The 26,676-nt window shown below is 44.1% G+C and overlaps 1 protein-coding gene across 1 annotated transcript in view; it reads right to left on the bottom strand.

Annotated features, from left to right (window-relative positions):
* LOC116359730 (testican-2) overlaps window positions 1-26,676 on the bottom strand; it is a 126,751-nt gene that overhangs the window by 29,529 nt on the left and 70,546 nt on the right. The window contains exons 4-9 of the mRNA XM_031813106.1: window positions 18,491-18,611; window positions 8,939-9,047; window positions 4,814-4,940; window positions 2,660-2,782; window positions 545-636; window positions 226-352 (exon numbers count right to left, since the gene is read on the bottom strand). Of these exons, the coding sequence (XP_031668966.1) occupies window positions 226-352; window positions 545-636; window positions 2,660-2,782; window positions 4,814-4,940; window positions 8,939-9,047; window positions 18,491-18,611 (699 nt within the window). The remainder of the gene's footprint in view (window positions 1-225; window positions 353-544; window positions 637-2,659; window positions 2,783-4,813; window positions 4,941-8,938; window positions 9,048-18,490; window positions 18,612-26,676) is intronic.

Below are 26,676 nucleotides of genomic sequence, written 5' to 3'. Positions count from 1 at the left end.
AGTCAGCCAGTCAGTCAGCCAGTCAGCCAGTCAGTAACTCACTTTCCCTCCAGAAGCAGAAGCACCACTCTGCGGTAGATACCCTCCCATCCTTGTAGCCGTCACAGGAACCCTGGGTCAGCCAGTCAGTCAGCCAGTCAGTCAGCCAGTCAGTCAGCCAGTCAGCCAGTCAGTCAGCCAGTCAGCCAGCCAGTCAGTCAGCCAGCCAGCCAGTCAGTAACTCACTTTCCCTCCAGAAGCAGAAGCACCACTCTGCGGTAGATACCCTCCCATCCTTGTAGCCGTCACAGGAGTTGAAGAAGGGCCGGATGCACACCTCATACTTGTCCAGGTTGATAGCTGCCAGCTCGGCCTGAAATTAAAATCAATTTTTACATGTATTTGGTGTAAAGAATAACACATCACGTACTGTACATGTCAAACGAGATGAGCAATCTGATCCCAGAAAGATAACACCTGAAAGTATTCATTAAAACACACTTGTTTTCAAAGTGGTCCTCCATGGTAAAACAGATGAAAGGATTATCAGACAAGGCAAAGTTACCTGGTCCAGATACAGGTCAGTATTAGTATCCAGCTTAGAAAACATCCAACCTATGGAATCCTTACAGCTGGCCACCAGACTCTTGTCCAGGACTGAGGAGAGGAAACATACACACAATAATTATACATTGTATTTACTAGATGTCTTTCAAGACACATCAAATCAAAAGTCCAGGTCAAATCAAATCCCGGGTCAATTCAATTCAATCAAAACAAAAGACCAAGTTAAAACTAAATGTGATTTAGTTTACGGAGCCCAGGACTCCCTGGAAAAACAGTGGCAGGTGTTAGAGGGGACTATCCTGGCTAAACAAATACAAGGAAATGACTTGATTGTGAATGTGATTCACTTCACTTCTCCTCTTCCTGCCTACTGCCACATAAGGCACATTTTAAATGGGGCCTTTCACAGGGTGCCTGTTATCTCTAGACAGGAGGGCTGAGAATGACAGAGTGGCTGTATGAATGGTTATGTGTTTATCCTTTATTATACTGGCCAGTGTCATGATCCATATTTCATCAACTTACAGTTCTATGTTTCACCCTGATCCGTTATTCTTCAGTAGTTGTGTGAATGGGAGCTTTGTGATGTCATGTTGTTGTGATGTCACGTTGCTGTGATGTCATGTTGTTGTGATGTCATGTTGCTGTGATGTCATGTTGCTGTGCTGTCATGTTGCTGTGATGTCACGTTGCTGTGATGTCACGTTGCTGTGATGCCATGTTGCTGTGATGTCATGTTGCTGTGATGTCACGTTGCTGTGATGTCACGTTGCTGTGATGTCACGTTGCTGTGATGTCACGTTGCTGTGATGTCACGTTGCTGTGATGTCACGTTGCTGTGATGTCATGTTGCTGTGATGTCATGTTGCTGTGATGTCATGTTGCTGTGATGTCATGTTGCTGTGATGTCATGTTGCTGTGATGTCACGTTGCTGTGATGTCACGTTGCTGTGATGTCACGTTGCTGTGATGTCATGTTGCTGTGATGTCATGTTGCTGTGATGTCATGGTGTTGTGATGTCATGTTGCTGTGATGTCACGTTGCTGTGATGTCACGTTGTTGTGATGCCATGTTGCTGTGATGTCATGTTGCTTTGATGTCATGTTGCTGTGATGTCACGTTGCTGTGATGTCATGTTGTTGTGATGCCATGTTGCTGTGATGTCATGTTGTTTTGATGTCATGTTGCTGTGATGTCACGTTGCTGTGATGTCATGTTGTTGTGATGCCATGTTGCTGTGATGTCATGTTGTTGTGAAGTCACGCTGTTCTCTCTCTGTTCCCTGTCTCTCCTCCCTCTACTATGTGGTGGGGCTTCAGCCCTCCTGGGTTCTGGGTCTGGGAGAACATCTGAGAGGGTGTCTCTGTGAGGAGGCCCTTCTGTATTCCCATCCGCACCATGATTTGTTTGTTATCGTCAGCTTGAGGGCCATGTAGGAAACCTATATTAAATCTCCCTTTACTTTTTGCATGATACAACGTGGTCCTGAGTTTAATTCAATACGGTCTGTCTGTGACACTGATGACTTTCAAACACATTGCAACTCAGACAGGAATGTGCTACTTTGTGTATAGCTCTTTATTGGGTGAAGATTTCATTACGGGACTGTCATAACTGAGATGTCAGCTGTGAATCAGAGCATAAAGGAGTGTACTGGAAGAGAGGAGAGAGAGACGAGAGAGAGAGAAGAGTGAGAGAGTGAGAGAGAATAGAGAGAGCAGAGAGAGAGAGAGAGAGAGGGAATAGAGAGTAGAGAGAGCAGAGAGAGAGAAGAGGAGAGAGAGAATAGAGAGTAGAGAGTAGAGAGAGAGAGAGAGAGAGAGAATAGAGAGGAGAGAGAGAGAGAATAGAGAGTAGAGAGAGTAGAGAGCAGAGAGAGAGAGAGCGAGAGAGAGAGAGAGAGTAGAGGAGAGGAGAGAAGAGAAGAGGAGAGAGAGAGAGTAGAGAGCAGAGAGAGAGAGGAGAGAGAGGAGAGAGAGAGAGAGAGAGCAGAGAGAGAGAGAGAGAGGTGAGAGAGAGAAAGAGAGAGGAGAGAGAGAGAGAGTAGAGGACAGAGAGAGGGAGAAAGAGAGACAGAGGCGGTGCCAGCTCCAGGGACACAAACACACTCACCTGAGGCGGTGCCAGGTCCAGGCTTGCCTGAGTTGTTCTGCTTGGCGTTTCCATGGAGCAGTTGGAACCAGTCTCTGATGCGGTCTCCAAGGTCTGCCAGGTCCTGCCCGGTACAGCTCTCTGCTGAGGGAAGGAAAGGAAACCCTACAGTTCATAACATAACACACACACACACACACACACACACACACACACACACACACACACACACACCACACACACACCACACACACACACAGTAACGTAACACAGTAACACACAGTAACACAGTAACACACAGTAACACAGTAACACACACACACACACAGTAACACAGTAACACACACACACACACAGTAACACACACACACACACACAGTAACACACACACACACACACACACAGTAACACAGTAACACACAGTAACACAGTAACACACACACACAGTAACACAGTAACACAGTAACACACAGTAACACACACACACACACACACAGTAACACACACACACACACACACACACACACACAGTAACACACACACACACACACACACACACACACACACACACACACACACACACACACACACACACACACACACACACACACACACACACACACACACAGGCCTGGGGCTCACCTTCCATGAAGCAACCATCATTTATATCATCGCTACCATACAGTAGGACAGGTCTCACCGAGTCCACAACTACCGAACAGTAGGACAGGTCTCACCGAGTCCACAACTACCATACAGTAGGACAGGTCTCACTGAGTCCACAACTACCGAACAGTAGGACAGGTCTCACAGAGTCCACAACTACCATACAGTAGGACAGGTATCACCGAGTCCACAACTACCATACAGTAGGAGAGGTATCACCGAGTCCACAACTACCGAACAGTAGGACAGGTCTCACCGAGTCCACAACTACCATACAGTAGGACAGGTCTCACTGAGTCCACAACTACCGAACAGTAGGACAGGTCTCACAGAGTCCACAACTACCATACAGTAGGACAGGTCTCACCGAGTCCACAACTACCATACAGTAGGACAGGTCTCATCGAGTCCACAACTACCATACAGTAGGACAGGTCTCACCGAGTCCACAACTAACATACAGTAGGACAGGTCTCACCGAGTCCACAACTACCATACAGTAGGACAGGTCTCACCGAGTCCACAACTACCATACAGTAGGACAGGTCTCACCGAGTCCAGCTAACTAATGTAGACATCAACAACTTGCTGTACCAGTAGACACTGAGACGAACAACTGTTTGAATCTACTGGCATTTCCACACGACCAGGAGTCACGGACAATCAATGGTGTGTCTGGATATCGTGATATCTGCCCACTCTAAATAACCCACGGCATCATGACGGAAAGACTATTTCACTCACAGAGACTTTTCAATCAGACCACTGCTAGCCTACCTGCTAACCTCAGTCTCTCAGATGGACTTGTTTTGATCTCAACGAGAGAGACAGCTGCTGTGTGAGGAAGGGGGGTGAGTGAGGAAAAAGGTATCCTCTCCCGTAGAATAACACATCATTAGGCCTCAGTCATATCCCATTACGAAACAGCTACGTTCAATTGATGTCATCCGTTGGCAGCTAGCAAACTCAGGCGGCTGTCTGTCAAATAGCTAGAGACCTTGACACGCAGACGACACTGACCAAACAACACACACTGACAGAACAACACACACCCTGACAGAACAACACACACTGACAGAACAACACACACTGACAGAACAACACACACTGACAGAACAACACACACCTTGACAGAACAACACACACTGACAGAACAACACACACACTGACAGAACAACACACACCCTGACAGAACAACACCACACTGACAGAACAACACCACCCTGACAGAACAACACACACACTGACAGAACAACACACACCCTGACAGAACAAACACACCACTGACAGAACAACACACACCCTGACAGAACAACACACACACTGACAGAACAACACACACTGACAGAACAACACACACTGACAGAACAACACACACTGACAGAACAACACACACACTGAACAGAACAACACACGCACTGACAGAACCACACACTGACAGAACAACACACACTGACAGAACAACACACACACTGACAGAACAACACACACTGACAGAACAACACACACTGTGTGTACTTGCCGTGTTTGTCCTCTGTCTCTGTGATGGGGCGGCAGCGGTGGCACAGGGGCACATGCCCTGGCATTTCACACTCAGATCCTTCCCTGTTAAACAGCTCTGCTGCTCCAACTTACACTGGAGGAGAGAGAGAGACGAGAGAGAGAGAGAGAGATAGAAGGGGGGAGAGAGGAGAGAAAGAGAGAGATAGAAGGGGGGAGAGAGGAGAGAAAGAGAGAGAGATAGAAGGGGGGAGAGGGGAGAGAAAGAGAGAGAGAGATAGAAGGGGGAGAGAGGAGAGAAAGAGAGAGAGAGATAGAAGGGGGGGAGAGAGGAGAGAAAGAGAGAGAGAGAGAGAGAGAGAGAGAGAAGGGGGGAGAAAGGAGAGGGAGAGAGAGAGATAGAAAGAAGGGGGAGAGAGGAGAGAAAGAGAGAGAGAGATAGAAGGGAGGAGAGAGGAGAGAAAGAGAGAGAGAGAAGGGGGGAGAGAGGAGAGAAAGAGAGAGAGAGATAGAAGGGAGGAGAGAGGAGAGAAAGAGAGAGAGAGAAGGGGGGAGAGAGGAGAGAAGAGAGAGAGATAGATAGAAGGGGGAGAGAGGAGAGAAAGAGAGAGAGAGAGAGAGAGAGAGAGAAGGGGGGAGAGGAGAGAAAGAGAGAGAGAGAGAGAGAGAGAGAGATAGAAAGAAGGGGGAGAGAGGAGAGAAAGAGAGAGAGAGATAGAAGGGAGGAGAGAGGAGAGAAAGAGAGAGAGAGAAGGGGGGAGAGAGGAGAGAAAGAGAGAGAGAGATAGAAGGGAGGAGAGAAAGAGAGAGAGAGAAGGGGGGAGAGAGGAGAGAAAGAGAGAGAGAGAGAGAGAGAGAGAAGGGGGGAGAGGAGAGAAAGAGAGAGAGAGAGAGAGATAGAACGGGGAGAGAGGAGAGAAAGAGAGAGAGGATAAAGCAAGAGGGAGAGAGAGAGAGATTACACTGCAGTTCAACAACAGTACAAATCTACACACCAACTGCAGATTCAGATTCATCTGTTTGGACGGCCAAATTGTGAAGCGTGATTCATCACTCCAGAGAACGCATTTCCACTGCGTTCTCTGGAGTCCAATGGCGGTGAGCTTTACACTACTCTAGCCAACACTTGGCATTGAGCATGGTGATCATAGGCTTGTGTGCAGCTGCTCGGCCACGGAAACCCATTTCATGAAGCTATCAACGAACAGTTCTTGTGCTGACGTTGCTTCCAGAGGCAGTTTGGAACTCGGTAGTGATTGTTGCAACCGAGGACAGAAGATTTTATGGACTACAGCACTCGGTGGTCCTGTTCTGTGAGCTTGTGTGGCCTACCACTTTCGCATGAACACACACACACACACACACACACACACACACACACAAGAACACCCACAGGAACACACACACAGGAACACACACACACAGGAACACACACACGCACACACACACACACACACACACATACACACACACACACACACACACACACACACACACACACACACACACACACACACACACACACACACACACACACACACACACACACACACACACAGGAACACACACACACAGGAGCACACACACACAGGAACACACACACACAGGAACACACACACACACACAGTAACACACACACACAGCTTAATGTGTATTTACAACAGTAGCACTCTTGCTTTTCACCTGCAGCAGAGAGAGAGAGAGAGAGAGAGAGAGAAAGAGAGAGTAGAAAGCCCTTTGAATTTAATTGAGTAGAGAGAGAAAGAGAGAGATAGGGAGAGAGAAATGGGGAGAGAGAAATGGGGAGAGAGAGTAGGGAGAGAAAGAGAGTAGAGAGGAGAGAGAGAGATAGGGGGAGAGAAATAGAGTAGAGAGGAGAGAGTAGAGAGAGTAGAGAGTAGAGAGGAGAGAGAGTAGAGAGAGAGTAGAGAGTAGAGAGGAGAGAGAGAGTAGAGAGAGAAAGTAGAGAGTAGAGAGTAGAGAGGAGAGAGGAGAGAGGAGAGAGGAGAGAGTAGAGAGTAGAGAGCGAGAGAGCGAGAGAGTAGAGAGAGAGAGTAGAGAGTAGAGAGAGAGTAGAGAGAGAGAGGAGAGAGTAGAGAGTAGAGAGAGAGAGAGGAGAGAGGAGAGAGTAGAGAGAGAGAGAAGCGGTGCCAGGTCCAGGCACACACACACACACCTGAGGCGGTGCCAGGTCCAGGCTTGCCTGAGTTGAACAGGGTAAGCTTGAATGCCGATCAAATATTTATAGGGGTGACCGCAGAAAAACAGATTGCTCATTCAAATGACAGAGGAGGGACAGAGGCAGGAGAGAGGAGAGAGGAGAGAGAAGCTGGAGAGAGAAAAATATATAGGAGAGAGAAGCTGGAGAGAGAAAAATAGAGGAGAGGAGAGAGAAGCTGGAGAGGGAAAAATAGAGAGGAGAGAGTGAAAGACAGAGAAAATTAGGAGAGAGGATGGAGAGAGGAGGGAGACAGGGAGGAGAAAGGAGGAAGAGAGAAGGGAGAGAGGAAAGAGATTGGGAGGGAGAGAGGAGGGAGAGGGAAAGAGAGCGAGAGAGGAGGGAGAGAGAGAGGAGAGAGAAAGGAGAGCCAGTAAGGAGAGAGGAGGGAGAGAGAGAGCGAGAGAGAGAGAGAGAGAGAGGGGAGGGAAAGAGGATGGAGAGAGGAAAGAGAGAGGAGGGAGAGAGGAGGGAGAGAGGAAGAGAGGAGGGAGAGATGAGGGAGAAGGGGCTGAGTGAGCAGTCGTCAGAAGGTCAGAATTAAAAACTACATAAATCAATAAAGGGGGAAAGTAGTGGGCGGTGCTACGATGTTACGGTGCTACAGTGCTACGATGCTACAGTGCTACGATGCTACGGTGCTACGATGCTACGGTGCTACAGTGCTACGATGCTACGGTGCTACGGTGCTACAGTGCTACGATGCTACGGTGCTACGGTGCTACAGTGCTACGGTGCTACTGCTACGGTGCTACGATGCTACAGTGCTACGGTGCTACGATGCTACGGTGCTACGGTGCTACAGTGCTACGATGCTACGATGCTACGATGCTACGGTGCTACGGTGCTACACTGTTCAAACCTGAGACAAACATTCATCACACGCATGCATTGCATTCATCCTGACCTGCGTCCTAAATGGCAGCCTATTCCTTATGGGCCCTGGTCAAAGTAGTGCACTATAAAGGGAATAGGGTGCCATTTGGGATGAACACCTTGCATTTGCATTCATCCAGTGGTACAGTGCACTTGTCCTCTTGGAACCAGTGTGGAACCAGATATACAGGGAGAGACGAGAGAGATATACAGGGAGAGACGAGAGAGGGGCGGAGAGAGAGAGAGAGAGAGGGAAGAGACGAGAGAGTGGCGGAGAGAGAGGGGGGGGAGGGAGAATGAATTGACAGAGAGAGGAGAGAGAGAGAGGGGGAGAGAGATAGGGGAGATGAGAGAGAGAGGGAGAGAAAGAGGGGGGAGAGGGAGAATTTAATTGAGAGAGAGGAGGTAAAAGAGGGGGAGCGAGGGAGAATTTAATTGAGAGAGAGAAGAGAGAGAAAAAGGGGGAGAGAGAGGAAGAATTGAATTGAGAGAGAGAGCAGGAGAGAGAGGAGGAGAGAGAGAGGGTGGGAGAGAGAGGGTGGGAGATAGGGTTATTTAATTGAGATAGAAAGGGGGAGAGAGAGAGGGAGAGAGAGAGGGGGGAGAGAGGGGGGGGAGATAGGGTTATTTAATTGAGATAGAAAGGGGGAGAGAGAGGGGGGGAGAGAGAGAGAGGGTGGGAGAGAGGGTGGGAGATAGGGTTATTTAATTGAGATAAAAAGGGGGAGAGAGAGAGAGAGAGAGGAGGAGAGAGAGAGGGTGGGAGAGAGTGGGAGAGAGAGAGGGTGGGAGATAGGGTTATTTAATTGAGATAGAAAGGGGGAGAGAGAGAGGAGGAGAGAGGGAGGGTGGGAGAGAGAGGGTGGGAGATAGGGTTATTTAATTGAGATAGAAAGGGGGAGAGAGAGAGGAGAAGAGAGAGAGGGAGAGGTGGAGAGAGAGAGGAGGAGAGAGAGAGGAGGAGAGAGAGAGGAGAGAGAGAGGGTGGGAGAGGGGGACAGGGAGTAATAATTGAATTGAGAGAAAGAGGAGGTTAGTACCTGAGAGGCGTAGTTGTGTTTATCCGTACCACACACAGGGGAGGCAGCGGCCACAGGGCAGGGCTGACAGGTGTTCTCATGAGGCATCAACTCTACAGGCTGTCTGCTTCTACAGAGGAAAAATGGAGATTAGTTAACAGACATATCTAGAATAACTCCTGTAAAAAGGGATAAGATACCTTTTTTTTTTAACTACGTCAACTTGACTCTGCTTGGCTTCATCTTCTTACTTAGTGAGCAGCACATCCGCTTCCAAAAACAAACCCCAATAGCTTCCTGTACTCTATATTAGCATGAGCAGTAGCATTAGCAGTAGCATGAGCAGTAGCATTAGCATGAGCAGTAGCATGAGCAGTAGCATTCGCATGAGCAGTAGCATTAGCAGTAGCATTAGCAGTAGCATTAGCAGGGCCTCTTACTTAATGATGCTGAGCAGGGTTATCAGTTAGCTAACCCTGCTCAGCAGTTGGTGCTTATAACCCTTCCTTCCACACCACTGCTGCTCCCTCATCTCAAGGGTAGCGTCAAAAAGATGAAGCTGTTTATTGAGAAAGATGAATGTCTTGCTGTCGCTGCATATAGTCTTCGCAGGGAAGTTAACACGTCTTTTTCCAATTACATTTGTTCAGGCCACTATTTCAGTTTATTTTCTATTTTACCTTAATTTAACTAGGCAAGTCAGTTAAGAACAAATTCTTATTTTCAATGACGGCATAGGAACAGTGGGTTAACTGTCTGTTCAGGGGCAGAACGACAGATTTTGTACCTTATCAACTCTGGGGGTTTGAACTTGCAACCTTCCGGTTACTAGTCCAACGCTCTAACCACTAGGCTACCCTGCCGCCCCACGAGAAGCAGATATATAATGATAGACATCAGGTAGTGCATTGTGTTACCATGGCTACCATGGTTGTTATGTTATTTAATTATTGCGGACCCGTCCATTAAATTTGGTCTTGAAAGCCTGAGGTTCAGAGGGTAGGTCTTAGATCAAAACGTTTCGTAAATAATAATAATACCCCAAAGGATCATCTATAAACATCATGGTGTCTCTAGTCTACTGGGGTAAAGGATCATCTATAAACATCATGGTGTCTCTAGTCTACTGGGTAAAGGATCATCTATAAACATCATGGTGTCTCTAGTCTACTGGGTAAAGGATCATCTATAAACATCATGGTGTCTCTAGTCTACTGGGGTAAAGGATCATCTATAAACATCATGGTGTCTCTAGTCTACTGGGTAAAGGATCATCTATAAACATCATGGTGTCTCTAGTCTACTGGGTAAAGGATCATCTATAAACATCATGGTGTCTCTAGTCTACTGGGTAAAGGATCATCTATAAACATCATGGTGTCTCTAGTCTACTGGGGTAAAGGATCATCTATAAACATCATGGTGTCTCTAGTCTACTGGGTAAAGGATCATCTATAAACATCATGGTGTCTCTAGTCTACTGGGTAAAGGATCATCTATAAACATCATGGTGTCTCTAGTCTACTGGGGTAAAGGTTCATCTATAAACATCATGGTGTCTCTAGTCTACTGGGGTAAAGGATCATCTATAAACATCATGGTGTCTCTAGTCTACTGGGGTAAAGGTCCATCTATAAACATCATGGTGTCTCTAGTCTACTGGGGTAAAGGATCATCTATAAACATCATGGTGTCTCTAGTCTACTGGGTAAAGGATCATCTATAAACATCATGGTGTCTCTAGTCTACTGGGGTAAAGGTTCATCTATAAACATCATGGTGTCTCTAGTCTACTGGGGTAAAGGATCATCTATAAACATCATGGTGTCTCTAGTCTACTGGGTAAAGGATCATCTATAAACATCATGGTGTCTCTAGTCTACTGGGGTAAAGGTTCATCTATAAACATCATGGTGTCTCTAGTCTACTGGGGTAAAGGTTCATCTATAAACATCATGGTGTCTCTAGTCTACTGGGGTAAAGGATCATCTATAAACATCATGGTGTCTCTAGTCTACTGGGTAAAGGATCATCTATAAACATCATGGTGTCTCTAGTCTACTGGGTAAAGGATCATCTATAAACATCATGGTGTCTCTAGTCTACTGGGGTAAAGGTTCATCTATAAACATCATGGTGTCTCTAGTCTACTGGGTAAAGGATCATCTATAAACATCATGGTGTCTCTAGTCTACTGGGTAAAGGATCATCTATAAACATCATGGTGTCTCTAGTCTACTGGGTAAAGGATCATCTATAAACATCATGGTGTCTCTAGTCTACTGGGTAAAGGATCATCTATAAACATCATGGTGTCTCTAGTCTACTGGGGTAAAGGTTCATCTATACACATCATGGTGTCTCTAGTCTACTGGGTAAAGGATCATCTATAAACATCATGGTGTCTCTAGTCTACTGGGTAAAGGATCATCTATAAACATCATGGTGTCTCTAGTCTACTGGGTAAAGGATCATCTATAAACATCATGGTGTCTCTAGTCTACTGGGTAAAGGATCATCTATAAACATCATGGTGTCTCTAGTCTACTGGGGTAAAGGATCATCTATAAACATCATGGTGTCTCTAGTCTACTGGGTAAAGGATCATCTATAAACATCATGGTGTCTCTAGTCTACTGGGGTAAAGGTTCATCTATAAACATCATGGTGTCTCTAGTCTACTGGGGTAAAGGATCATCTATAAACATCATGGTGTCTCTAGTCTACTGGGTAAAGGATCATCTATAAACATCATGGTGTCTCTAGTCTACTGGGTAAAGGATCATCTATAAACATCATGGTGTCTCTAGTCTACTGGGTAAAGGTTCATCTATAAACATCATGGTGTCTCTAGTCTACTGGGTAAAGGTTCATCTATAAACATCATGGTGTCTCAAGTCTACTGGGTAAAGGATCATCTATAAACATCATGGTGTCTCTAGTCTACTGGGTAAAGGTTCATCTATAAACATCATGGTGTCTCTAGTCTACTGGGTAAAGGATCATCTATAAACATCATGGTGTCTCTAGTCTACTGGGGTAAAGGATCATCTATAAACATCATGGTGTCTCTAGTCTACTGGGTAAAGGATCATCTATAAACATCATGGTGTCTCTAGTCTACTGGGGTAAAGGATCATCTATAAACATCATGGTGTCTCTAGTCTACTGGGGTAAAAGGATCATCTATAAACATCATGGTGTCTCTAGTCTACTGGGGTAAAGGATCATCTATAAACATCATGGTGTCTCTAGTCTACTGGGTAAAGGATCATCTATAAACATCATGGTGTCTCTAGTCTACTGGGTAAAGGATCATCTATAAACATCATGGTGTCTCGAGTCTACTGGGGTAAAGGTTCATCTATAAACATCATGGTGTCTCTAGTCTACTGGGTAAAGGATCATCTATAAACATCATGGTGTCTCTAGTCTACTGGGGTAAAGGATCATCTATAAACATCATGGTGTCTCTAGTCTACTGGGTAAAGGATCATCTATAAACATCATGGTGTCTCTAGTCTACTGGGGTAAAGGTTCATCTATAAACATCATGGTGTCTCTAGTCTACTGGGGTAAAGGTTCATCTATAAACATCATGGTGTCTATAGTCTACTGGGGTAAAGGATCATCTATAAACATCATGGTGTCTCTAATCTACTGGGTAAAGGATCATCTATAAACATCATGGTGTCTCTAGTCTACTGGGTAAAGGATCATCTATAAACATCATGGTGTCTCTAGTCTACTGGGGTAAAGGATCATCTATAAACATCATGGTGTCTCTAGTCTACTGGGGTAAAGGTTCATCTATAAACATCATGGTGTCTCTAGTCTACTGGGTAAAGGATCATCTATAAACATCATGGTGTCTCTAGTCTACTGGGGTAAAGGATCATCTATAAACATCATGGTGTCTCTAGTCTACTGGGTAAAGGATCATCTATAAACATCATGGTGTCTCTAGTCTACTGGGGTAAAGGTTCATCTATAAACATCATGGTGTCTCTAGTCTACTGGGTAAAGGATCATCTATAAACATCATGGTGTCTCTAGTCTACTGGGCAAAGGATCATCTATAAACATCATGGTGTCTCTAGTCTACTGGGTAAAGGATCATCTATAAACATCATGGTGTCTCTAGTCTACTGGGTAAAGGTTCATCTATAAACGGCATGGTGTCTCTAGTCTACTGGGTAAAGGTTCATCTATAAACATCATGGTGTCTCTAGTCTACTGGGTAAAGGTTTATCTATAAACATCATGGTGTCTCTAGTCTACTGGGTAAAGGTTTATCTATAAACATCATGGTGTCTCTAATCTACTGGGTAAAGGATCATCTATAAACATCATGGTGTCTCTAGTCTACTGGGGTAAAGGTTCAACTATAAACATCATGGTGTCTCTAGTCTACTGGGTAAAGGTTTATCTATAACATCATGGTGTCTCTAGTCTACTGGGGTAAAGGTTCATCTATAAACATCATGGTGTCTCTAGTCTACTGGGGTAAAGGTTCATCTATAAACATCATGGTGTCTCTAGTCTACTGGGTAAAGGATCATCTATAAACATCATGGTGTCTCTAGTCTACTGGGTAAAGGATCATCTATAAACATCATGGTGTCTCTAGTCTACTGGGTAAAGGATAATCTATAAACATCATGGTGTCTCTAGTCTACTGGGTAAAGGATCATCTATAAACATCATGGTGTCTCTAGTCTACTGGGTAAAGGATCATCTATAAACATCATGGTGTCTCTAGTCCACTGGGTAAAGGATCATCTATAAACATCATGGTGTCTCTAGTCTACTGGGGTAAAGGATCATCTATAAACATCATGGTGTCTCTAGTCTACTGGGGTAAAGGATCATCTATAAACATCATGGTGTCTCTAGTCTACTGGGGTAAAGGATCATCTATAAACATCATGGTGTCTCTAGTGTACTGGGTAAAGGATCATCTATAAACATCATGGTGTCTCTAGTCTACTGGGTAAAGGATCATCTATAAACATCATGGGTGTCTCTAGCTACTGGGGTAAAGGACATCGATAAACATCATGGTTGGGTGTCTCTATCTACTGGGTAAAGGATCATCTATAAACATCATGGTGTCTCTAGGCTACTGGGGTAAAGAGGATTCATCTATTAAACATCAGGGGTCTCTAGTCTACTGGGTTAAAGGATTCATCTATAAACATCATGGTGTCTCTAGTTCTACTGGCGTAAGGTCATCTATAAACATTCATGGTGTCTCTAGGTCTACTGGGGGGTCAAAGGGATCATCTATAAACATCATGGTGTCCTCTACTCTACTGCGGTAAAGGATCATCTATAAACATCATGGTGTCTCTAGTCTACTGGGGTTAAAGGATCAATCTATAAACATCATGGTGTATCTAGTCTACTGGGGTAAAGGATCATCTATAAACCATGCATGGTGTGCTTCTAGTCTACTGGGGTACAAGGTTCATCTATAAACATCATGGTGTACTCTGTCTACTGGGGTAAAGGATCAATCTATAAAACATCATGGTGTCTATAGTCACTGGGGTTAAGGATCATTCTTATAAAACATCATGGTGTCTCTAGTCTACTGGGATAAAGGATCATCTATAAACATCATGGTGTCTCTAGTCTACTGGGGTAAAGGTTCATCTATAAACATCATGGTGTCTCTAGTCTACTGGGTAAAGAGTTTATCTATAAACATCATGGTGTCTCTAGTCTACTGGGGTAAAGGATCATCTATAAACATCATGGTGTCTCTAGTCTACTGGGTAAAGGATCATCTATAAACATCATGGTGTCTCTAGTCTACTGGGTAAAGGATCATCTATAAACATCATGGTGTCTCTAGTCTACTGGGTAAAGGTTCATCTATAAACATCATGGTGTCTCTAGTCTACTGGGTAAAGGATCATCTATAAACATCATGGTGTCTCTAGTCTACTGGGTAAAGTTTATCTATAAACATCATGGTGTCTCTAGTCTACTGGGTAAAGGTTCATCTATAAACATCATGGTGTCTCTAGTCTACTGGGGTAAAGGTTCATCTATAAACATCATGGTGTCTCTAGTCTACTGGGGTAAAGGTTCATCTATAAACATCATGGTGTCTCTAGTCTACTGGGTAAAGGTATCATCTATAAACATCATGGTGTCTCTAGTCTACTGGGTAAAGGATCATCTATAAACATCATGGTGTCTCTAGTCTACTGGGTAAAGGATCATCTATAAACATCATGGTGTCTCTAGTCTACTGGGTAAAGGATCATCTATAAACATCATGGTGTCTCTAGTCTACTGGGTAAAGGATCATCTATAAACATCATGGTGTCTCTAGTCTACTGGGTAAAGGATCATCTATAAACATCATGGTGTCTCTAGTCTACTGGGTAAAGGGATCATCTATAAACATCATGGTGTCTCTAGTCTACTGGGGTAAAGGATCATCTATAAACATCATGGTGTCTCTAGTCTACTGGGGTAAAGGATCATCTATAAACATCATGGTGTCTCTAGTCTACTGGGGTAAAGGATCATCTATAAACATCATGTGTCTCTTAGTCTATGGGTAAAGGATCATCTATAAACATCATGGTGTCTCTAGTCTACTGGGTAAAGGATCATCTATAAACATCATGGTGTCTCTAGTCTACTGGGTAAAGGATCATCTATAAACATCATGGTGTCTCTAGTCTACTGGGGTAAAGGTTCATCTATAAACATCATGGTGTCTCTAGTCTACTGGGGTAAAGGTTCATCTATAAACATCATGGTGTCTCTAGTCTACTGGGGTAAAGGTTCATCTATAAACATCATGGTGTCTCTAGTCTACTGGGGTAAAGTTGATCTATAAACATCATGGTGTCTCTAGTCTACTGGGGTAAAGGATCATCTATAACATCATGGTGTCTCTAGTCTACTGGGGTAAAGGATCATCTATAAACATCATGGTGTCTCTAGTCTACTGGGTAAAGGATCATCTATAAACATCATGGTGTCTCTAGTCTACTGGGTAAAGGATCATCTATAAACATCATGGTGTCTCAAGTCTACTGGGGTAAAGGTTCATTCTATAAACATCATGGTGTCTCTAGTCTACTGGGGTAAATAGTTTATCTATAAACATCATGGTGTCTCTAGTCTACTGGGGTAAAGGATCATCTATAAACATCATGGTGTCTCTAGTCTACTGGGTAAAGGATCATCTTTAAACATCATGGTGTCTCTAGTCTACTGGGTAAAGGATCATCTATAAACATCATGGTGTCTCTAGTCTACTGGGTAAAGGATCATCTATAAACATCATGGTGTCTCTAGTCTACTGGGTAAAGGATCATCTATAAACATCATGGTGTCTCTAGTCTACTGGGTAAAGGTTTATCTATAAACATCATGGTGTCTCTAGTCTACTGGGGTAAAGGTTCATCTATAAACATCATGGTGTCTCTAGTCTACTGGGGTAAAGGTTCATCTATAAACACCATGGTGTCTCTAGTCTACTTGGGTAAAGGTTCATCTATAAACATCATGGTGTCTCTAGTCTACTGGGTAAAGGATCATCTATAAACATCATGGTGTCTCTAGTCTACTGGGTAAAGGATCATCTATAAACATCATGGTGTCTCTAGTCTACTGGGTAAAGGATCATCTATAAACATCATGGTGTCTCTAGTCTACTGGGTAAAGGATCATCTATAAACATCATGGTGTCTCTAGTCTACTGGGGTATAGGTTTATCTATAAACATCATGGTGTCTCTAGTCTACTGGGGTAAAGGTTCATCTATAAACATCATGGTGTCTCTAGTCTACTGGGGTAAAGGTTCATCTATAAACATCATGGTGTCTCTAGTCTACTGGGGTAAATAGTTTATCTATAAACATCATGGTGTCTCTAGTCTACTGGGGTAAAGGATCATCTATAAACATCATGGTGTCTCTAGTCTACTGGGTAAAGGATCATCTATAAACATCATGGTGTCTCTAGTCTACTGGGTAAAGGATCATCTATAAACATCATGGTGTCTCTAGTCTACTGGGTAAAGGATCATCTATAAACATCATGGTGTCTCTAGTCTACTGGGGTAAAGGTTCATCTATAAACATCATGGTGTCTCTAGTCTACTGGGGTAAATAGTTTATCTATAAACATCATGGTGTCTCTAGTCTACTGGGTAAAGGATCATCTATAAACATCATGGTGTCTCTAGTCTACTGGGTAAAGGATCATCTATAAACATCATGGTGTCTCTAGTCTACTGGGTAAAGGATCATCTATAAACATCATGGTGTCTCTAGTCTACTGGGGTAAAGGTTCATCTATAAACATCATGGTGTCTCTAGTCTACTGGGGTAAATAGTTTATCTATAAACATCATGGTGTCTCTAGTCTACTGGGTAAAGGATCATCTATAAACATCATGGTGTCTCTAGTCTACTGGGGTAAAGGTTCATCTATAAACATCATGTTGTCTCTAGTCTACTGGGGTAAAGGATCATCTATAAACATCATGGTGTCTCTAGTCTACTGGGTAAAGGTTAATCTATAAACATCATGGTGTCTCTAGTCTACTGGGGTAAAGGTTCATCTATAAACATCATGGTGTCTCTAGTCTACTGGGGTAAAGGTTCATCTATAAACATCATGGTGTCTCTAGTCTACTGGGGTAAAGGTTCATCTATAAACATCATGGTGTCTCTAGTCTACTGGGGTAAATAGTTTATCTATAAACATCATGGTGTCTCTAGTCTACTGGGGTAAAGGATCATCTATAAACATCATGGTGTCTCTAGTCTACTGGGGTAAATAGTTTATCTATAAACATCATGGTGTCTCTAGTCTACTGGGGTAAAGGATCATCTATAAACATCATGGTGTCTCTAGTCTACTGCGGTAAAGGTTCATCTATAAACATCATGGTGTCTCTAGTCTACTGGGTAAAGGGAGAATATGATTAATTATGTAGAATAACACCCAAGAGAGATACTCTACCTGCTTATTATGTGTGTGTGTGTGTGTGTGTGTGTGTGTGTGTGTGTGTGTGTGTGTGTGTGTGTGTGTGTGTGTGTGTGTGTGTGTCTGATGCACAACAAAACAATACGAGGGAAGTGTCACGTTTAGTTTGACTACATTTTTAAGACTGCATCCCAAATGGAAAACCTACTCCCTACAAAGTGCACTACTTTTGAGGAGAACCCTATGGTCAATAGTAGTTCACTATAAAGGAAATATAGGATGCTGTTTGGGATGCAAGCCTATACCTTTTTAATTAATCATGGCACAGCAGGAATGTTCTAGTTGAAATGACATCATTCTGGGCTTACAGACGTTGGCACGACGACAGCGATGTAATCAATAGCGCTGCTGTTCAGAAGACATGCTGACAGACGCCTGCTGTCAACGATAACACCGCGGAATAAGCTCCCCTGGTGAGCACAGTTTTCCCTCCAGGACCAATGACATGCAGACCCCCCCCCCCCCCCCCCCCCCCCCCCCCCCCCACCACCAGATGACTCTGCCTGTGAATCTCTGAGTGATTGATTCATAGATTGGTTGAACACCCACCTGTGCTCCAGCTTCTTCCGGTTGACATTGACACACGTTGCTCTCTGGTAACCCTGGGTAACACAGATCTTGTGGCGGCTACACTTCACCTTCTGGCACGGATCCTTGGTGGTGTCCACAGCTGGAAGAAGAGGAGGAGGAGGAGGTGGAGGAGGAGGAGGAGGAGGAGGGGAGGAGGTGGTGGAGGAGGAGGGGGAGGAGGAGGTGGAGGAGGGGGGGGGAGGTGGAGGAGGAGGAAGAAGAGGAGGAGGAGGAGGAGGAGGAGGAGGTGGAGGTGGAGGAGGGGGAGGTGGAGGAGGAGGTGGAGGAGGTGGAGGAGGAGGAAGAAGAGGAGGAGGAGGGGGGGAGGTGGAGGAGGTGGAGGAGGATGAGGGGGAGGAGGAGGAGGTGGAGGAGGTGGAAGAAGAGGAGGAGGGGGAGGTGGAGGAGGTGGAGGTGGAGGAGGAGGAAGAAGAGGAGGAGGGGGAGGTGGAGGAGGTGGAAGAAGAGGAGGAGGGGGAGGAGGAGGTGGTGGAGGAGGTGGAGGAGGAGGAAGAAGAGGAGGAGGGGGAGGTGGAGGAGGTGGAGGTGGAGGAGGATGAGGGGGAGGTGGAGGAGGAGGAAGAAGAGGAGGAGGGGGAGGTGGAGGAGGTGGAGGAGGAGGAAGAAGAGGAGGAGGGGGAGGTGGAGGAGGTGGAGGTGGAGGAGGAGGGGGAGGTGGAGGAGGTGGAGGTGGAGGAGGAGGGGGAGGAGGAGGAGAGAAAAATAAAGAAGAAGAAGAAGAAGAAGAAGGAAATCAAAGTTCATATTCTGATCATATAAATTATTTTGTAGATTTTTAACCCCTGAGAAACACAGATGCTGCAGATCTCCAGTTTTAGGAGTTAAGGGCCTTGTTCAAGGGCACAATGGCTGGAGAGACAATAGCAAGTATGACACATAGCAGGTATGACACATAGCAGGTATGATACACAGCTGGTATGATACACAGCATGTATGATAAACAGCAGGTATGATACACAGCAGGTATGACACATAGCAGGTATGATACACAGCAGGTATGATACATAGCAGGTATGACACATAGCAGGTATGATACATGATTTCATGGCCGAGCAGCCGCACACAAGCCTAAGATCACCTTGCGCATTGCCATGCGTCAGCTGGAGGGGTGTAAAGCTCGCCGCCATTGGACTCTATAGCAGTGGAAACACGTTCTCTGGAGTGATGAATCACGCTTCACCATCTGGCAGACCGACGGACAAATCTGGATTTGGCGAATGCCAGGAGAACGCTATCTGCCCCAATGCATAGTGCCAACTGTAAAGTGTGGTGGAGGAGGAATAATGGTCTGGGGCTGTTTTTCAGGGTTCGGGACCCTTAGTTCCAGTGAACAGTTTGGGGAAGGCCTTTTCCTGTTTCAGCATGATGACAATGCCCCCGTGCACAAAGAGAGGTCCATACAGAAATTGATTGTCGAGATCGGTGTGGGAGAACTTGACTGACCTGCACAGAGCCCTGATCACAACCCCATTCAACACCTTTGGGGTGAATTGGAACGCCGACTGTGAGCCAGACCTCATCACCCAACATCAGTGCCCCCGACCACACTAATGCTCTTGAGCAACAATGTTTCAACATCTAGTGGAAAGCCTTCCCAGAAGAGTGGAGGCTGTTTTAGCAGCAAAGGGGGGACCAACTCCATATTAAGGCCTATGATTTTGGAATGAGATGTTTGACGAGCAGGTGTCCACATACTTCTGATCATGTTGTGTATTTTGACTTACTGCAGTGAGTAAAAACTGAATATTATTGTCAGCTCTACAAGAGAAAACACAGCTGTTCTCTGGTGGCTCTAGATAGACAGAGGGACTGTTTTACAGACTGTCTAATTTAACAGCTGTTCTGGTGTCTCTAGACAGACAGGGCTTATATTTTACAGACTGTCTGATATACCAGCTGTTCTGGTGTCTCTAGACAGACAGGGCTTATATTTTACAGACTGTCTGATATACCAGCTGTTCTGGTGTCTCTAGACAGACAGGGCTTATATTTTACAGACTGTCTGATATACCAGCTGTTCTGGTGTCTCTAGACAGACAGGGCTTATATTTTACAGACTGTCTGATATACCAGCTGTTCTGGTGTCTCTAGACAGACAGGGCTTATATTTTACAGACTGTCTGATATAACAGCTGTTTTCTAGTGTCTCTAGACAGACAGGGCTTCTGTTTTACAGACTGTCTGATATACCAGCTGTTCTAGTGTCTCTAGACAGACAGGGCTTCTGTTTTACAGACTGTCTGATATAACAGTAAGTAAACAACAACAACCAAGCAAATACATTTCACCTAAATAATATAACAATACCTGCCACTTTCCAGACGCTATTATCCAAAGCAATTGGGTATTTCTCTGAATACCAGTATATCTGAGAGGATTGATTGGGTATCTCTCTGATTACCAGTATCTCTGACAGGATTGATTGGGTATCTCTCTGATTAGCAGTATATCTGACAGGATTGATTGGGTATCTCTCTGATTAGCAGTATCTCTGACAGGATTGATTGGGTATCTCTCTGATTAGCAGTATATCTGACAGGATTGATTGGGTATCTCTCTGATTAGCAGTATCTCTGACAGGATTGATTGGGTATTTCTCTGATTACCAGTATCTCTGACAGGATTGATTGGGTATTTCTCTGATTACCAGTATCTCTGACAGGATTGATTGGGTATTTCTCTGATTACCAGTATATCTGACAGGATTGATTGGGTATCTCTCTGATTAGCAGTATATCTGACAGGATTGATTGGGTATTTCTCTGATTACCAGTATCTCTGACAGGATTGATTGGGTATTTCTCTGATTACCAGTATCTCTGACAGGATTGATTGGGTATCTCTCTGGTTACCAGTATATCTGACAGGATTGATTGGGTATCTCTGATTACCAGGATCTCTAACAGGATTGATTGGGTATCTCTCTGATTAGAGTATCTCTGACCAGATTGATTTTTGTCTTACTGAGATTTACTGTCAGGGCCCAAGTCTGACAGAATCGTTGCAGAATATCTAGATGCTGCTGTAGGCCCTCCTTGGTTGGGGACAGAAGCACCAGATCATCAGCAAACTGTAGCCATTTGACTTTAGAGTCCAGTAGGGTGAGGCCGGGTGCTGCAGACTGTTCTAGTGCCCTCGCCAATTTATTGATATATATGTTGAAGAGGGTGGGGCTCAAACTGCATCCCTGTCTCACCCCATGGCTATGAGGAAAGACATCTGTGTGTTTATTGCCAATTTTAACTGTTGCATGTTGCTTGTGTACATTGATTTTAAATATTGTATGTTTTCCCCCCAACTCCACTTCCCATCGATTTGTATAGCAGACCTTCATGCCAAATTAAGTTAAAAGCTTTTTTGAAAATCAACAAAGCATGAGAAGACTTTGCCTTTGCTTCGGTTTGTTTATCAATTAGGATGTGTACTTGGTCTGTCATATGGTATTTTGTTAAGAATTTGACACGTCTGCTTTCTCTCTCTCTCTATTCCTATCTCTCTCATTATCATTTCCTCTCTCTCTGTTCCTCTTTCTCTCTTTACCTATCTCATTATCGTTCTCTTTCTCTCTCACTGTTCCTCTCTATCTCTCACAATCGTTACATCTCTCTGTTCTTCTCACTCTCTCTCCATTCCTATTGTCATGACGTGGCCCTCTTTGGATATAGCAAGCACCAACTCTCTCTCTCTCACCACCTCTCTCTTCCCCCTACACCCAGGTTCTGTTATCTCAGGTCATAAATTCCTGGAGGAGACTCTCTTCCCACCCCGGCCATGCAGTATAGAGAGAGGGTTTCACAGTAGAACAAAGGAACTTCTTCTACCTCACAGAACTTGAGAACTGAACAATATCCATGTTTTGGAGAATGTGTAAACAGTCGGTGGAGAATCCAGCTACGACCGGTCCATTTTGTCTAATGTTTGTGACCTCCTGAGAGACAATACAGCCACATTACCATAACTCTGTTTATACAAGAGTCTCCGTTATGATATTTGAATCTAATTATTGTATAAAATGAATGAGTAAAGATGAAACTATTTTTGAAATTATGTAATGTGATTCTAAACTGTTTTTTTTATTATTTTTTTTATTTTACCCCCTTTTCCTCCCCAATTTCATGGTATCCAATTGTTAGTAGTTACTGTCTTGTCTCATCGCTACAACTCCCGTAAATCTGAAGTTTTTCCTTGGTGCCCCGACTCCCTAGTTAATTACATTTACATGATTAGTTTAATCACATAGTAATAATTACAGAGAATTGATTTGATAAAATAACAGTTTTCACTTTAATGATGCAAAAGACACAACACCTTCTCTCTCATTATCGTTCCCTCTTTCTGTTCCTCTCTCTTTCTGTCTACTCCCTCCCTCCCTCCACAGCAGGTTGAATGGTTCATTGCCAACCTCACTTGCACTAAGGGACCAAATTACCATTATAGTGCATTACTTTTAACCAGAGAGAGCACAGAGCTCTGTCTGGTTAAAAGTAGTGCACTGTAAAAGGTGTAGGGTGCCATTTGGGATGCAACTCTAGAGTCGATGGTCACCTGCCAGTATCAGTAAGAGAGGGGATGTCATGCCAGGCTGTCTTATCGATTCCCTCAATACGTTGGCAGAAAGGTGTTTAGGAGGCTCGTTGAGGCAAATTGAAGCTGTCAAATCCTGAGTCAGCTTCTAGCAGCTGCTTTGTAGTCAACAGGCAACACAGTCAACAGAACTGGGCCCTGGTCAACAGTAGTGCACTACAGTACCTTCAAAAAGATTTCACACCCCTTGACCTTTTCCACATTTTGTTATGTTACAAAGTGAGATTATTATTATTATATTTTTTTAAATCAACAATTTACACAAAATATTCTGTAATGTCAAAGTGGAAGAAAATGAAAAATAAAACACTAATATATCTTGATTAGATAAGTATTCAACTCCCTGAGTCACTACATGTTAGAATCACCTTTGTCAGTGATTACAGCTGTGAGTCTTTCTGGGTGAGTCTCTAAGAGCTTTCCACACCTGGATTGTACAACATTTGCCCATTATTCTTTAAGCAATTATTCAATCTCTGTCAAATTGGTTGTTTATCATTGCTCGACAACCATTTTTAGGTCTTGCCAAATATTTTCAAGCAGATTTAAGTAAAAACTGTAACTCGGCCACTCAGGAACATTGGTTAGTCTCCTTGGTTAGTAGATTTGGCTTTGTGTTTTAGGTTATTGTCCTGCTGAAAGGTAACTTAATCTCCCAGTGTCTGGTGGAAAGCAGACTGAACCAGGTTTTCCTCTAGGATTTTGTCAGTGCTTAGCTCCATTCTGTTTATTTTTTTATCCTGAAAAACCACCCAGTCCTTAACGTCTACAAGCATACCCATAACATGATGTAGCCACCCTTATGCTTGAAAATATGGAGAGTGGTACTCAGTAATGTGTTGTATTCGATTTGCCCCAAACACAACCCTTTGTGTGAATAGTGAATTGCTTTGCCACATGTGTTGCAGTATTACTTGAGTGTTTTTGTTGCAAACAAGATGCAGGTTTTGAAATATTTTTATTCTGCACAAGCTGCCTTCTTTTCACTCTGTCAATTAGGTTAGTATTGTGGAGTAACAATGTTGTTGATCCCATCCTCAGTTTTCTCCTACCACAGCCATGAAACTCTGTAACAGTTTTAAAGTCACCATTGACCTCATGGTGAAATCTCTGAGCGGTTTCCTTTCTTTCTGGTGACTGAGTTAGGAAGGAGGCCTGTATCTTTATATTGACTGGGTGTATTGATACACCATCCAAAGCGTAATGAATAACTTCACCATGTTCAATGAGATTTCAATGTCTGCTGCTTTTTCCCTCCACTTCTACCAATAGATGCCCTTCATTGTGAGTCATTGGAAAACCTCCCTGGTCTTTGTGGTTGAATCTGTTTGAAATTCACTGCTCGACCTTACAGATAATTGTATGTTTGGGGGAGAGAGATGAGGTAGTCATAAAAAATGATGTTCAGCACTATTATTGCACACAGAGTGTGTCCATGAAACTTATTGTGTGGCTTGTTAATTACATTTTTACTCCTGAAATTATTGAGGCTTGCCATAACAAAGGGGTTGAATATGTATTGACTCAAGACATTTCAGCTTTTCACTAAATTGTACATTTCTTTTTAATCATAATTCCACTTGACATTATGGGGTATTGTGTGTAAGCCAGTGCCTAAACATCTCAATTGAAACCATTTTAAATTCAGACTGTAACACAACAAAATGTGGAGAAAGTCTGAATGAAGGAACTGTATACACGGAATAGGGTGCCAGTTGTATACATGGAATAGGGTGCCAGATGGAATAGGGTGCCAGATAAATACATGGAATAGGGTGCCAGTTGAATAAAGGGAATAGGGTGCCAGTTGTATACATGGAATAGGGTGCCAGTTGTATACATGGAATAGGGTGCCAGATGGAATAGGGTGCCAGTTGTATACATGGAATAGGGTGCCAGTTGTATACAGGGAATAGAGTGCCAGATGGAATAGGGTGCCAGTTGTATACATGGAATAGGGTGCCAGATGGAATAGGGTGCCAGTTGTATACATGGAATAGGGTGCCAGTTGTATACAGGGAATAGAGTGCCAGTTGTATACAGGGAATAGGGTGCCAGTTGAATAAAGGGAATAGGGTGCCAGTTGTATAAAGGGAATAGGGTGCCAGTTGTATAAAGGGAATAGGGTGCCAGTTGTATACAGGTAATAGGGTGCCAGTTGAATAAAGGGAATAGGGTGCCAGTTGTATACAGGGAATAGGGTGCCAGTTGTATACAAGGAATGGGGTGCCAGTTGAATAAAGGGAATAGGGTGCCAGTTGTATACATGGAATAGGGTGCCAGATGGAATAGGGTGCCAGTTGTATACATGGAATAGGGTGCCAGTTGTATACAGGGAATAGAGTGCCAGATGGAATAGGGTGCCAGTTGTATACATGGAATAGGGTGCCAGTTGTATACAGGGAATAGAGTGCCAGTTGTATACAGGGAATAGGGTGCCAGTTGAATAAAGGGAATAGGGTGCCAGTTGTATAAAGGGAATAGGGTGCCAGTTGTATAAAGGGAATAGGGTGCCAGTTGTATACAGGTAATAGGGTGCCAGTTGAATAAAGGGAATAGGGTGCCAGTTGTATACAGGGAATAGGGTGCCAGTTGTATACAAGGAATGGGGTGCCAGTTGAATAAAGGGAATAGGGTGCCAGTTGTATACATGGAATAGGGTGCCAGATGGAATAGGGTGCCAGTTGTATACATGGAATAGGGTGCCAGTTGTATACAGGGAATAGAGTGCCAGATGGAATAGGGTGCCAGTTGTATACATGGAATAGGGTGCCAGATGGAATAGGGTGCCAGATGGAATAGGGTGCCAGTTGTATACAAGGAATGGGGTGCCAGTTGAATAGCGGGAATAGGGTGCCATATAAATACATGGAATGGGGTGCCAGTTGAATAAAGGGAATAGGGTGCCAGTTGTATACATGGAATAGGGTGCCAGTTGTATACATGGAATAGGGTGCCAGATGGAATAGGGTGCCAGTTGTATACATGGAATAGGGTGCCAGTTGTATACAGGGAATAGAGTGCCAGATGGAATAGGGTGCCAGTTGTATACATGGAATAGGGTGCCAGATGGAATAGGGTGCCAGTTGTATACATGGAATAGGGTGCCAGTTGTATACAGGGAATAGAGTGCCAGTTGTATACAGGGAATAGGGTGCCAGTTGTATACAGGGAATCGGGTGCAGAGCCAGAGATCTACCTCTACAGATCTGGTGCGTAGGTGATTACAGTAGGTGACACTGAGGATGTTAGCATGCACAGTAATAATTCAATATTCAACTGACTCTGCTTACTCTGTTTCTCTTAATGTAGATCGAAGTACATCAAAAGAGAGGGGGCTACAGTACAGGAGAGAGAGCTACAGTACAGAGGAGAGAGAGAGAGAGCTACAGTACAGGAGAGAGAGAGCTACAATACAGGAGAGAGAGCTACAGTACAGGAGAGAGAGAGAGCTACAGTACAGAAGAGAGAGAGAGCTACAGTACAGGAGAGAGAGCTACAGTACAGGAGAGAGAGAGCTACAGTACAGGAGAGAGAGCTACAATACAGGAGAGAGAGAG

The sequence above is a fragment of the Oncorhynchus kisutch genome, unplaced genomic scaffold (genome assembly GCF_002021735.2).
Source record: "Oncorhynchus kisutch isolate 150728-3 unplaced genomic scaffold, Okis_V2 Okis04b-Okis11a_hom, whole genome shotgun sequence".
Lineage (NCBI taxonomy): Eukaryota > Metazoa > Chordata > Actinopteri > Salmoniformes > Salmonidae > Oncorhynchus > Oncorhynchus kisutch.
This window is presented reverse-complemented; position numbering and strand designations above follow the sequence as displayed.